Genomic DNA, 15,031 nt, shown 5'->3' with positions numbered 1-15,031 from the left:
ATATTCCCAACCCATATAAAGTCAATGCTCATCTCACCATCCCCCACTTCATCATGACACACTCCAGTAAGATTAGTGATCCCCCCCCTCCACACACACACACACACACCTACAATCACCATCTTAGTATGTTTTATGCCCCTCTTGTGTTCATTGTCTAAAATTTTGCAATATTTGTGTGTACAGCAGTATTTTAATAAAGAATACCAAAACATAACCTTGTTGGTTGTGTTTTGTTTATGGGACTGTAGTCATCACTTGAGCGGTACATCTTTACTTATACATGTTAAATGTGTTTTGAATACATATTTCAAAAGCAACTTGTCAGAAGAGACTCAGTGGCGTCATACATCATTGTCATACAGTACTACATATCCCAGCATACATTTGGATGGTTTGACTGACAAGACATATTGATTTGCACACAACATGGTCTCCATGACAACAGTGACACATTTTTCATGAGATTGTTGATTAACATGCTAAAAATAAATAGGAAATACTGTGTTATACATCTTTCAAATGAATACGTTCTTCTTCCAGCATCCAGGTGTGAGAGAACATCATTGCCAGTTGAGTGTAGACATTGGTGAGGTTCCTCTACTGCTAAGCTCTATGTACTAGATGCTGTACCCATATAGAGGTAAGCAATGATACTCATCATTATACTGATGGGGAAGGGTTGTTGCATGTGGTACTAATACTCATGATGCACTTAGCTGCTCTAGGAGGTGGGGTTGGGGCTGGGGGGGGTCAAACACACACACACACACACATTAGGCTTAGGGGAGGAAGGTATGTGCGTTATTGAGGAAGCTATGTTGTACTACAGCATTGATTATAAGTGTGGGTAGTTCAGATGAAAAGTGTATAAAGAAAATTCAGATGTTGGAAGGAGTAGTGACAGTCAGCATCGGAGGAGGACAGGTAAGGAGAGGATCTCCTCTGATGCATTTTCAGTAGGCTGAGGATGGGAGGAGTCGTGTTCCTCACAATGAAGAAATGGCAATGCAGTTGTCAGAGATTGGCAGAGTGACAATGGGTGGGTGGGGGGTAATGTCAGAGAGATGGAGGGAGGGAGAGAAAGATGAGCAGGCAGTAGATGAGTGATAAGAAGGTGTCGGGTAGTTTGAGAGAGGGATGGAGGAGTGATAGAAGGTAGAAAGAGAGGGATGGAGGAGTGATAGAAGGTAGAGAGAGAGAGAGGGATGGAGGAGTGGTAGAAGGTAGAGAGAGAGAGAGGGATGGAGGAGTGGTAGAAGGTAGAGAGAGAGAGGGATGGAGGAGTGGTAGAAGGTAGAGAGAGAGAGGGATGGAGGAGTGATAGAGTGCCATCAGAGGGAGGGGTAGAGGAAGGTGGTGGCGTAGTCGGGCGGAGGGGAACCGCCCTCCTCAGAGTCACAGTCACATGGGAGGACGGGCGGCTCGTAGTCATGGAGACCAGTGATGTCACCGCACATACAGGGCACCAGGCACTCCCGGCATTTACTGATGGTGAAGAACCTGCAAACACACACAACCACACTCACACACGCATATACATATAATATAAGCATCGTACTTTATACATTCACATTCTGTTTGTGTCTGTTGTGAGTGTATGGGGGTGATCCGTCAGGGGTCAAAGGTTGCGACCTGCTGAGGTTCCTGCTCTTGGTACCACTGCTCCATCTGAGACGCTTCAGCTCCTCAGAGGGTAGAACCATGCCACTGTCGCACTGCTCATCCTGAAACACACACGTTCCACACATCACATCAGTGAAAAGAGATGTGTGCCTTTGTGTGTGTGTGTGCGTGAAAGCATGTGTGAGTGCGTGTGCATGTGTGTGTGTCGGGGCTCACATCAGGGTTGGACGGCTCTTTGCAGGGCAGTTCCTCAAAGGTTCTGAGTGTGGCCATGGTGATAGAGTTCATGTAACTGGAACGGATCAAGCAATCAGTCAGCGGTCAAAACATTACAACCTGCATCACGTCATTGTCGTGACAGCCCACATCACAGCCCACAATCACTGTATCCTCATTTCCTAACCCTCAGGAGAACCTACTCAACACAGAGACACTCCACAGTCACACAAGGGCCTCTATTTTTAGCCGGCCCAAAATGGACGCACAAAGTCCAAATGCAGACATATTGGTGGTAACAGATTGGTGGTAAAATACCACTGCGCTGTAGCGCGGCCTCGTCTGCGCTCACGTGGGCGGAGTAGCGGTAAATAGAGGCGTGTTCATGCCAATAAGCATGTCAAGTGCCACCATGAGCTCTGAAAAATCTGGTCTTGAAAATAGCGCTCATTTCAGACAAGCTCCACTGCCAGCGCTTATGTTTGCACTAACACTGGTTTTTACACCGTTCAGATATAGCCCAAGGTGTGGTCTCCTGTTCTGGCCCCTGTCGTACATGTACCTCAGGTTGGTGACGATGAGTGGCTGCAGGTCAGTAGAGCTGTCTCTGTCTCCGTCTCCGTCTCTGTCTCTGTCTCCACACACAAACGTGCCCAGAGGGATGTAGTCCTTTCCATCCTGATCAGGGGGAGAAACAGGCTTATATGGACAAATATAGAATAGGCTCTCTGTGTGTGTTTAGGTCTGTTAATGTGTGTGTGTGTGTTGAGGTCTTTGTGTGTGTGTGTGTGTGTGTGTGTATGTGTGTGTGTGTGTGTGTGTGTGTGTGTGTGTGTGTGTGTGTGTGTGTGAGTGAGTGAGATCTGACCTGTTGGACCCGTTCTTGTAACAAATCTCCCAGTGTCTCCACCAGGCCAGTGAAGGTGGGCCGGTCTGAGGGGTTGGCTTCCCAACACGCCAGCATGGTGCAGTAACTGTAGACACACACACACACACACACACACACACATACACACACACACCAGTCAGTCTCTTTCTCTGTGTGTCACTCTCTCTCTCTCTCTCTCTGTCTGTCTGTCTGTCTGTCTCCATCCCTCCTCTTTTCTTCCTGTCCTCCATCTCATCTCCTCTTGAACTCACATCTCAGGGGTGCTGTACTCTGGGGCGCGCATGCGTGTTCCTTCCTTCAGTCTGTGGCAGAACTCCTCATCTATGTGTAGGCCGGGATACGGAGAACCCCCTGTATGACACACACACACACACACACACACACACACACACACACACACACACACACACACACACACACACAGACGTTCACAAACACTCAATCCTCTATCACCTGCCATTGGACAACATATTCATCCCTATAATAAACGACTCTCATCTCTTTGTCGAGATATTATAGTATGCAATGTACTGTACAGTGTGTGAGTCTTAGCATTGTAGTATATACTATGTAGTGTGTACTATGTAGTGTGTACTATGTAGTGTGTGCTATGCATGTGTGACTGGTTATTGAAACCCACCCAGAGAGAAGATCTCCCACAGCAGAACACCGTAGGACCACACGTCACTCTGCGTGGTGAACACCTTGTCAAAGATGGACTCTGGGGACATCCACTTCAGAGGCAGCCTGGCCTGTGGATCCAATCCCATCAGGGGTCAGGGGTCAGAGTCAGCCAATCATCTCAGAGTAAGGGTATTTCTAAAACTCTCTCTCTCTTTACAGATGTTCTTGTCATCTATGTAGACTAAACACCTCTAATTCTGTGAGTGTGTGTGTGTGTGTGTGTGTGTGTGTGTGTGTGTGTGTGTGTGTGTGTGTGTGTGGACTCACGTCTCCCTTGCGGACATAGTCGGGGTCTTTGTAAAGGTCTCTGGCCAGGCCGAAGTCACAGATCTTCACCACCTTGTTCTCAGACAGCAGGATGTTCCTGGCTGCCAGGTCCCGGTGGATACACTAACATGGGAACACACACACTGTGTGAGTAACACACACATACACAGGCACACACACACACACACATACACACACACACACACACACACACACACACACAGGGATGTCCTACCTTGCGAGAAGCCAGGAACTCCATGCCTCGTGCCACCTGGAAACTGTAGGAGATCAGATCCTCCAGGAGCAGGGGGGAGTTGGAGGGAGATTTGGGGCCTGCAGAGAGAGAGAGAGGGTAGGGGAGGGAAGGGAGGGGAGGAGGTCAGAGGTCAGAGGTGGAGAGATGGATATAAGAAAGTCAAACAAGTGCAGAGAAACTCCATGAAAATGATGTCCAGGCCTCTTTAGAAACGTGTGGTTGTTATCTGTCTAATGGGTATAGTGATGATGTGTATGATGTTGGTGGCTGCACAAGGGAATATCCCTACAACACAATAAAGGGACAATGCAGTGATTGAACTGATCTCTTACCCTCCTTCTCCTCTTTCTTCTCCTCCTCCTCCTCCTCTGTGCTCTCTCTCTCCTCCTCAAACCCTGAGCTGGTGCTGCTCTGGCTGCTGGGCACACCGGTCAGACGCCGCTTCCCTCCATCCTCTCCTTCGCTCACCTGGCACACACACACACACAGAGAGAGGGAGAGAGAGAGAGAGAGAGAGAGAGAGATGATGAAGTGAAGAGACCAGTAGTGGTTTGAATGGAGTCGTGTGGAGAAGACAGGTTAGAACGGTGGTTAGAGTGGGTGTAGTAGTGATCAGGGTTTAACTTGTGGTTCTCGTGAAGGCTGGTGGAGGTAGAAATCAGAGGACGGGTGACACATTGTGATGCATGGAATGGAATGAGGAATGCTATCGTGTTTCATACAATTCCTCATTCCATTCCATGAGCCCGTCCTCGGATTTCTGCCTCCACCAGCCTCCCCTGTGTCCTACAGGGAGTGGTAGAACATTGTGAAATGTAATGTTTTTGGTGTGGAGTTGCTAAGGAGTTGTGAGTATAATAGACCATCAATACAGAACTGTGTTCACATGAAGGATACCAAATTAGATACTAAGAACTTCTGAGTTGCAAAGGAGGAAATGTCTCTCACACTCTTGCTACAGATAACGTCAGAGAACCTAAAGGGATTGCAGAAGTGAGGCTGCGTGTTAACTGTGTGTTAACTGTGTGTTAACTGTGGGTGTGTGTGTTAACTGTGTGTGTGTGTGTGTGTGTGTGTGTGTAGGGTGGTGTAGATGAATGTCAGGAAATAATAGCTGGATGTGAGTAATGTCACAGTCTATAAATGTGTGGCAGAGACACATACATAACAGTCTCCACAGCAGAAAGGGATGCTGACAACCTCAAGCTAGCCCTCATCTGACCTCATGCAACAGTTATGGACTAAAATGAGCAACACATTTTTGGCCTGTCTGTCTGTCTGTCTGTCTGTCTGTCTGTCTGTCTGTCTGTCTGTCTGTCTGTCTGTCTGTCTGCCTGTCTTCCTGCCAGCCCATCTGTCTGTTGGGATAGATGAACAAAAATGGATAGAGATGTATAACTTACCCTGTTGTACACAAACACCTCTCTCTTGCTCTTCAGGTAGGTGGAGAGATTTCCATACCTGCAGTACTCCACTATCACCATCAGAGGCTCTGCATTGAACACACACTGATGACAAACCCACCAACAGCAACAATGCAGTTCTTGTACATCGCACGCGCACGCGCACACACACACACACACACACACACACACACACACACACACACACACACACACACACACACACACACACACACACACACCTCCAGGTTTGGTACAGGCTCCCAGCAGGTTGACCACATTCAGGTGGTGTCCAATGTGGTCCAAGATCTTCAGCTCTGTCATCAGCGCCTTGTGCTCACTGGCTGTAGCCCCCTCTGGTGGATGTGACACAGTAATGCACATTATAAAGCCTCAGTCCTTATGGTAATAATGCTAGCTAATGAATCTACGGTTCCAAGTCTATGACACTATATACAGTATCCAAAGTAAACTGAAAAAAAGTGGATTCTGGGAAGTGTGCTGCTTGGGCCAGAAGAAAACCTCATTGTATCCGACTGATATCCTGAGAAGAAGCTGAAGGAAATGATTAAATCTCTGATTTTCATTGATAACAACTCTCGACTCTAGTCCAGTCTATTTCCATTCAAGACAAGGAAAAGTGTACCTTTGAGCATCTTGACGGCCACAGTTGTACAGCCAGTGGAGTCATTAATGCCAAAGGCAGACGCCTGCATGACTTTCCCAAAGGCCCCGCGTCCCAGAGGTTTCTCTGAGAGAGAGAGAGAGAGAGAGAGAGAGAGAGAGAGAGAGAGAGAGAGAGAGAGAGAGAGAGAGAGAGAGAGAAGAGAAGAGAACGAGATAGAGTTCACACCCTTCATATCTCGACAATGTAACTTACATGTAACAAAACCTAAAGGAGTTCACCACGGTAGTTTACAGTCACAGAGGTAAAAGGCGTCTAATATCTTTGTTACAGTACATCCAAAAAGACCAAGCAAGTCAAACACAGATCCCACCCCGGCGAGACTTGATTAGTTACAGTAAACACAGACTTGATTAGCACAGCACAGACAACACACAGGCAGCAACACTAATGAATGGAATGAGGGGAACTCCCATAATATCTGATTCAGATAAGACTGTCAAACTCATGAGAAAGTGATTTTATCTATCTTCAATCTTAAATGCCTCCTCCTTCCCACTTTTAAGATGCTTATCTTTCTTGAATTGTTATTCTCCATCAACTACCATTACCATCCATCTCTCTGAAAGGAATGCCCTATCTTTACCCAACCACAACACAGCGTTCCGTTCTGCAGCCAATCACACAACAACAAAGAAAGTCTAACACCAATCATATACTGTCGATGTACCTAGTTTGAGGCGGTCTCTAGGAAACTCCCATTGGCCAGGGTCATACTGTAATCTATCACACTGCTCCTCCAGAGGCCCCTCCCCTGGGTCAAGGATGATTGACAGGTACTCTGCCTTGGCACCAGAGGAGTTTGGCTGTGAGAGACAGAGAGAGAGAGAGAGAGAGAGACAGACAGAGAGACAGAGAGACAGAGAGACAGAGAGATTATTGTGGTTATACACCTTATTGTCAGAAACATAAAGTCAAAAGGACAGGCAGAGGATGATTTCCTGTCACACACATATGATGTCTCACCTGTTTGAGTTTGCGTATGAAGAGTGTGAGCAGCAGCCAGAAGAGTGTGGCCACCACACAGGTACAGGTCAGCGTAGGGATCTCCAGAGAGGAGCCCTGTGATGAGTCTGAACACACACACACACACACACACACACACACACACACACACACACACAGACGACAGTAATGAATGATTACTTGACACATTCAAAGTATACTCCTCTGTAAGTGTGCGTGCGTGCGTGCGTGCGTGCGTGTGTGCTGTTCCCTGCTGTTCTCCACCCTTCCCAATGGGGGCGCTGTGCTCTCACTGTCCCTCCCTGAGGCAGAGCGATCAGGGTGGAAACCAGCAAACACAAACAGCCATCCTCCTCATTCATCTTTGGCCTGTTTTTTTGGAAGATGTCGAAATAGCCAAACAGTTTACGGGGCTGCAGAGTGGGGCCCTTCCGAAGGAAATCAAAAAGGGAGACAGTTTCCTTCCTGACTTATCAGAACACAACAACCCACGGCCACTCCTCTCCATGATCAGGCTGGGGAGCGTCCGCTTGCTAGCCTACAGCTGCCCAGCGAAGGGCCCTCTAAATGGGGCTCTCTGGCCCTGGGGACTAGCCTCTACTGGCATGGGCCCTGTACAGTGGGGTATGTGCTGTGTGGAACATTATTGGTGTTCAAATTCATTTATAACCCATCTCATTACAAATGATCATATCGAACCTTGATACATAACACATCGAGAAGCCATGCATCTCATAACTAAATGACCACATTGAATCATGAAACAACATACAGCAATTAAAACTAAAACTATAGCAACTAGTTGAATTTTGAAAACACACACCTAAGCTACAAATGAAAAAATTAAGTATTAAAAAATAAAGTAAGCACAAATATATAAGCGCCAACTGATCCGTATTCTTGTGTGTTCAAAAAAATGAACAATGAGCATCAATACCACCATTTATGACAGACCCATAAGAGACCATGAGGTAAACACAGGTATAGTAATAAAACAGTTGAACGTGTTCCAATATTACTGTAGGTCAAACAATCCTTACTGTGAACCCAAATGTAGGCGGAGCTCTCCACATAGCCTTTCTCATTGGTGGCCAGGCAGGTGTAGAGGCCCTGGTCCTCCACTGTGATTCGATCAATGTGGAGGGTCCCGCCTCCTGGTGCTAAGACGATACCTGTTAATGAGAAAAATAATATGTCTGAATATGTGTGTATGTGTGTGTGTGTGTGTGTGTGTGTGTGTGTGTGCGTGTGTGTGTGTGTGTGTGTGTGTGTGTGTGACATGTAGCAGTCATTGGCGTCCCAGTGATAGGATTGTCCAATCTCACCTGATCCCTGCTGCAGTGTGTGTTCGTCCTTGTACCATGTGATGAGGGGGCGTGGCACGCCGTGGGCGGGGCAGCTGAGGGTCACGGAGGCTGAGACATTGACCCTGCAGTCAGACAGATTCTGCAGCAGCACCGGAGCCTCCAGAACTACAGGGAAACACACACAGTATGAGTGTGTGTGTGTGTGTGTGTGTGTGTGTGTGTGTGTGTGTGTCTGGGGAGGGGGGTTGTTGATGGGAATATGTATTGGCGTGTGTGGTCAGTAAGTATGTTTTGTCATCAAAAGGTCAACTGGAAAAATAAAAACATAGTACAAATGTGTTATGCCGTAGTTCCATGAATAGAAACAGAATCAGCACTTTCACAACAAATCAAAAGCAGGAATATTTGACTTCCGTTCCCTGGACCTCTGCCACAGTCTGATGACAATGTGTGTGTTAGTAACACATTTACACTATGTGTGTGTGTGTGTGTGTGTGTGTGTGTGTGTGTGTGTGTGTGTGGCCTCAGCTTCAACTTGTGAGTCATCTGACATTAGGCTCTCTTGGGCTTGTCGTAGTAGTATCCTTAAAATAGCCGTGACCTAAAGTCCACCATGTATCATGTGACCACAGAGGCAGCTGATAGCCATTCACCATTATTCAGCTTTTCTTTCTGAGGCGTTCATAAATCAACTCACCCACCTCGACCATCATCACATGACACCCACCTTCCCCGCTCCATCCCACACTCTATCATTCTATCTCTCTCATGTTCCTTCTCTCTTTCTCTCTCTGTCTGTCTCTGTCTGTCTCTGTCTCTCCCCGCCATGGGGGGTCCAGGAGGAGGAAGTCTACGTATTGAGGTTTTATTGTATGGTCAGCAGCAATAAAAGACATGAAGAAAAGTCACTTAAGTAAAGGGACTGATTGTTGTTTCCCATATCTTCCTCCCGGACAACAATTGATGATTGTCTGTGAGGCTGGGGCTGACAGTGTCTGATTGGCTGATTGTTCCTCTGGCCCTGTGAAGGGGCCTGTAAATGTGGCATTGTGGGAAGTGCCATTGTGTGTTCTTCCTCCTGACGAGCACGCATTCCCACGTGAAAGAGGTGCAGGGCAGGAGCGCCGGAGCAGAGGCAGGGAGGGGCTCCAGGAAGCTACAGGACCCTGTTCTCAAGCATCCATCCCTCTTTGTCTGTGTGTGTGCGCATGTGTTTCTGTGTGTGTGTGTGTGTGTGTGTGCGTGTGTTTCTGTGTGTGTGTGTGTGTGTGTGTGTGTGTGTGTGTGTGTGTGTGAGTGTGTGTTTGCTTGTATATGCATACTAGGTGGGTGTTACACATTAGTTGTAAACGAGGCGAGTTATCCTCATACAATGTAAACCACTTTCAAACAGTCTGCTTATGTGATAGAAAGCAATGCAGTCATTAAAACATATGTTACTGTTGTGGTAGCAGTCTTAGCCTGAGGTCCAGTTGTACAGGGCCTTGATTTCAAAATGAATGAGAGAGATAGGCCTAGTGTGTGTGTGTGTGTGTGTGTGTGTGTGTGTACATGTTCTGTGTTGTCAATGGTATGTTTGAGCCTCTGTATAAGTGTCACTGTTGGTAGTTTCACTTTAACCTCAATGATAACAGTGATGATGATGATGATGACGATGATGATGATGATGATGATGATGATGATAATGATGAAGATGATGATGATAATGATAGTGATGGTCAGGAGGGAAGGAGGGGTCGGCTGGCTCACCTGTGACGTCCACCTGTGTGTCCAGGTGTGTGTTCTGGGCCATGAGCCGGTGGAAGGCGGAGCAGCGGTAGCTTCCTGAGTCACGAGCTGTCAGGTTGCTAAGCGACAGACTCAGAGTGTGGGAGAACTCCCCCGTCGTCGGCTGACCACCCAGGACAGGCGTCGGGGGCGTGGCTTCTGCTGTGTCAGTCACCCGTTGCCATGACAACGCTGTGTACAGGTGTTTATTGGCTACACAGGTGAGCTCTACGTCTCCACCCTCCCTAGGCTCCTCCTCCTGGCTCACACTGAAGCCTCCTGGGACATCTGAGAGAGGGATGGAGAAGGGAAGGAGAGAGGGAGGAAGGGAGGGAGGGAGACAGGAAAGGAGGGAGGGAGAGAGGGAGGAAGAGAGAGACTCAGGTCCTATATAAGCCACTCCACAAAAACCCTGTTTCACATCACAACAACGCTCTCAATGTCCTGCCATCTCATAGGACCTCCAGAGAGGCTGAAACCTCTCAAGTGTTGACCAAAGCCGCCTTTTACTTAACCTTTGATGACAATGTTGAATGGCTATTGTGGGTAAAAGTAGCCGGAGGAATACAGTGAAAAGGCTTTTTATTTACTTTAGCTATTTGAAACTTCCCGTGGAAACGGCTCGAGGGTTTCCTGATGGCAGATAGTGTTTATCTTTCTCGAACACCCCCAGGCCTCCCGAAATAAAGAGGGCCCGGCAGCCCAGGGAAGTGCACTGCACGGGGAAGTGCAACGATAAGAGCCCCAGGTTCCTGTTTTACTCACACACACACACACACACACACACACACACACACACACACACACACACACACACACAGGCACACACCCCACCTGTATCCATGGCAACGCACACACACACACACACACACACATCCATGTATACATTCACTCACTCACACACACACACACACACACACACACACACACACACACACACACACACACACACACACACTACAACCATTGTTCAGAGTATAGGGGAGTGATTGAGACAGTTAAAGAACTTGGAGAGAGAGAGAGAGAGAGAGAGAGAAGCTACCTGTCTGTCTGTGTGTAACAGGGTTACACAGTACCTGTCTGTCTGTGTCTAAAAGGGTTGAACAGTACCTGTCTGTGTGTAACAGGGTTAGACAGTACCTGTCTGTCTGTAGCAGGGTTAGACAGTACCTGTCTGTGTGTAACAGGGTTGAACAGTACCTGTCTGTGTGTAACAGGGTTGAACAGTACCTGTCTGTGTGTAACAGGGTTAGACAGTACCTGTCTGTCTGTGTGTAACAGGGTTGAACAGTACCTGTCTGTGTGTAACAGGGTTGAACAGTACCTGTCTGTGTGTAACAGGGTTAGACAGTACCTGTCTGTCTGTGTGTAACAGGGTTGAACAGTACCTGTCTGTGTGTAACAGGGTTAGACAGTACCTGTCTGTGTGTAGCAGGGTTAGACAGTACCTGTCTGTGTGTAACAGGGTTAGACAGTACCTGTCTGTGTGTAGCAGGGTTAGACAGTACCTGTTTGTGTGTAGCAGGGTTAGACAGTACCTGTGATATAGAAGTGTATGTCTAGTTCATCCTTGCCCACATGGTTGGAGGCGATACAGCGATAGACTCCAGACACAGACGCCTCAGCAACAGTCAGGACCCCCACCGTCTGTGGAAACACACACACACAAACACACACACACACACACACACACATTTACCTCTACCACTGATTACACACCTCATACTTTCCATGGGCCCATTGTAAAGACAATAGAGGTCTCTGAGCCAGCCCTACTGCCCACCTCCAGCCCAGAGGGCAGCTAAACATGCTATCCACCACTTAACTAGAGGTGTGTGTGTGTGTGTGTGTGTGTGTGTGTGTGTGTGTGTGTGTGTGTGTGTGTGCATTGGCGCCTAACTTGACTAAAAATTGGGGGGGCCTATTTTTTTGTTGTTGAGGGAGGGGGGTTTGGTCTTGCTGAATACAGTGTTTGTAGTACCCTGCTTTTTGGTCATTTCTCCAGCGAGAGGTAGACATGACTTCTCTGGCTTTTCCACAGGGTGCAATAAGAAGCGATGCCATATTCATCACTTCAGTCTGTGACGTTCCAAGCAGTCAAAACCATTCATGTCCAAAACTGTGTCATATATTCATTTGGGATGTCGTAGCTAATTTAGGAAAGGCTGTCATATATAGTATTGTAGCGAACGGCGGGGTAGAGTAACTTGCCTTAAGCGGGTATCGAACTCGCAGCCTTCCGCTTACAAACCTGGCCGCGCTAGCCACAACACCAAGACAGTTAACTCCCTTGGCGGAGCTGCTAACGGGCCTTACACAGGGTCGTTACAGTATATTACTGTCTGATACATACTTCTGATTGCTGATTTTAAAGTAGGGGGGGGGGCAGTTGCCTCGTTTGCCCTATGGGCCAGTCGCCTACTGTATGTATGTGTGTATATGTGTCCTTGTTTGTGTGTGTCAAGTTTTTGTAACATCATACGCTCTCTCTGTGTGTTTGTGTGCACGTGCGTGCATGCGTGCGTTTCTAAAGCCATTCATAGTGAGTGTGCTGTGTGTCCATCAGACAAGTGTGTTTATAATCCATCACCTTATTCTTCCCCTGAAGCACTTCCTGTCTGTGTGTGACACTCAGGATGTGGTTTTGTGTGGACGTGCCGGTGGCCCGCTCTCTCACGGGGGTCCAGAGTGAGGAGGGCGATGTCGGACACACACACCTGAGAGGAAGAGAGGGACAGGAGCTCAGCTCAGCTGTGTTGACACAGTGATGTCATGGGCGCCAAGTGTGTGTGTGTGTGTGTGTGTTTGTGTGTGTGTGTGTGTGTGGGTGTGTGTTCCACAGCTGTGCACTATGAGAGGAAGACCGGAACTGCCTAGCATCTATCTCCTTCATCATCTCTATTGTGCTATCATCCTCATCCTCATCCTCATCATCCCCGAGGTTCTCATCACCACCGCCGTCCTCGTTCCTCAGTGGGATGCTGTCCACGTTGAGTGTTTGGAGCTGTGGGTCATGGACTGTAAATGCAGACATTGTTCCTGTGTGTAGGATGTAGAGGTGCTGTTGTCACAGTGTAGGATCGACTTCCTCCCATTCTTAAAAGCCTGTCCCGCCATTGATTAGTCATCCACTTCATGTCCCCATTCATCGCTAATCCTGGACTGGTGACGCATCATGTCCACCAACGATCTGAAGTGGCCGATTCTCAGCATTCATAGATGACTTGCTAGTCTGCTATTCATGACATGGAGGGGGGGGGGGGGGGGGTGAATGTCCAGTACTGTATATGTGATTGGGTGAACTAAACCTTTAACCGCTACTCTTCCATCATCCACTCATTCCCGTATTTTACTGTATTTTTTCTATAGTGTTTATGTGCCCAAAGGACTCCAGTGCCCACTCCCCCAGCCTGGCCGGCTCCTGCGCCCCTTCCTGAGGTTGGCTCTTCTCCTCTCCCTCCCATCCTCCTCTCCTCTCCCTCCCATCCTCCTCTCCTCTCCCTCCCATCCTCCTCTCCTCTCTCTCTGATTGCTCTTCCTCTTGGCAGAGATAGCAAGTGCCCGTGTCCTGTAGGAGCGACCCACCCTGTGCATGACACCAAGGGCCCTAACACAGACATGCACACACACGCGCACACACACGCGCACACGCGCGCACACACACACGCGCACACACACACACACACACACACACACACACACACACACACACACACACACACACACACACACACCCATCAACCGACCAACGCTCCCACGCCTCCCCGGAAACACACACACACACACACACACACACGGAAAATGCAGAGACACATGCAGACAGATGGACACAAATATGGTAAGATACAAGACATACCAGCACATTCATACATACAAACACACAGACATACAGTACACTGTCCCACCCCCCTCCGCACACACACACACACACACACACACACACTGACACACACACACACACACACTGACACACACTGACGCTGACACAGTGTGCCTATGTCCACAGAGTGAGGGGGTTGAGTTTCATTGCGATATATTGTGATATGATGAGAACTTGAATGACGTTTTTAGGGGAATGTTTGCCTGACTCATGATGTTGGATCAGTGAGGAGAGAATCTAGTGTTTGAGTTTCTACCTCATCTAGAAAACACCGTCCCTGTCCAGTCCTCATCTCTAACCCAACCTCTCTAAAACCAGAACAGAGCCATTTTCAGCAACACACCAATTCAAGCAAAATTTAATGTAAAAAAAACATACAAATGATATAACATTTAAAACAATACATTGTAACATTTTTCATACACATTTGGCAAATATTGGAATTTATCATAAGTAAGTTAGTTGTATAAAATTATTAAATATTAGATTCATATATTACTCATAGAAAATCTGTATACAGGGAATGAATCACATTGGAGAGACCCGTAGACTGGGACACCTCAGTGTGGAGGTCACAAACACACAAACAGGCACCCATTAATTCACACACACACACACACACACACGCACACACACACACGCACACACACACGCACACGCACACGCACACGTACATGTGCACACATACACACACACACACACACACACACACACACACACACACACACACACACACACACACACACACACACACACACACACCAATATAACTATAGTAGCACAACACACAACTCTCAAACAACCCATAGTTGATGCACACACATTGTCCGAACAATAAATGACAATAACAATAATACACAGATTCATTCTGGATGACAAATGATTGATATACAGTCGAAAGAATGACATAATGTTGACATTGGATGACATAAGATGGCATAGGAGAGTCATTGTCTCTGGTCGTGGGGGAACTCCTACATGGTAGGTGTCTGTAGATCAGTCCCAGAGAAGAAAGTATTTTAGTAGATAACTGTAGGCATCCCATAGCCATAACACACAACACATCCTCTCTCCCTTTCCCCCTT

The 15,031-nt window shown here is 47.6% G+C and overlaps 1 protein-coding gene across 1 annotated transcript in view; it reads right to left on the bottom strand.

Annotated features, from left to right (window-relative positions):
* Nucleotides 1-1,334: 1,334 nt before the first annotated feature.
* Nucleotides 1,335-15,031, bottom strand: part of flt1 (fms related receptor tyrosine kinase 1) — a gene marked incomplete at both ends in the record, with an annotated part of 26,234 nt that continues 12,537 nt past the window's right edge. The window contains 20 exons of the mRNA XM_083682520.1: nt 1,335-1,503; nt 1,636-1,727; nt 1,843-1,918; nt 2,405-2,520; nt 2,711-2,816; nt 2,983-3,082; nt 3,372-3,483; nt 3,683-3,805; nt 3,918-4,015; nt 4,313-4,406; nt 5,342-5,430; nt 5,584-5,697; nt 5,988-6,092; nt 6,697-6,832; nt 6,993-7,099; nt 8,033-8,164; nt 8,318-8,464; nt 10,049-10,354; nt 11,605-11,713; nt 12,657-12,783. Of these exons, the coding sequence (XP_083538646.1) occupies nt 1,335-1,503; nt 1,636-1,727; nt 1,843-1,918; nt 2,405-2,520; nt 2,711-2,816; nt 2,983-3,082; nt 3,372-3,483; nt 3,683-3,805; nt 3,918-4,015; nt 4,313-4,406; nt 5,342-5,430; nt 5,584-5,697; nt 5,988-6,092; nt 6,697-6,832; nt 6,993-7,099; nt 8,033-8,164; nt 8,318-8,464; nt 10,049-10,354; nt 11,605-11,713; nt 12,657-12,783 (2,458 nt within the window). The remainder of the gene's footprint in view (nt 1,504-1,635; nt 1,728-1,842; nt 1,919-2,404; nt 2,521-2,710; nt 2,817-2,982; nt 3,083-3,371; nt 3,484-3,682; nt 3,806-3,917; nt 4,016-4,312; nt 4,407-5,341; nt 5,431-5,583; nt 5,698-5,987; nt 6,093-6,696; nt 6,833-6,992; nt 7,100-8,032; nt 8,165-8,317; nt 8,465-10,048; nt 10,355-11,604; nt 11,714-12,656; nt 12,784-15,031) is intronic.

Source organism: Argentina silus, assembly GCF_951799395.1.
Source record: "Argentina silus genome assembly, chromosome: 1".
NCBI classification, from domain to species: domain Eukaryota; kingdom Metazoa; phylum Chordata; class Actinopteri; order Argentiniformes; family Argentinidae; genus Argentina; species Argentina silus.
The sequence above is the reverse complement of the archived record's forward strand: the minus strand, read 5'-3'. Positions and strand labels throughout refer to the sequence as shown.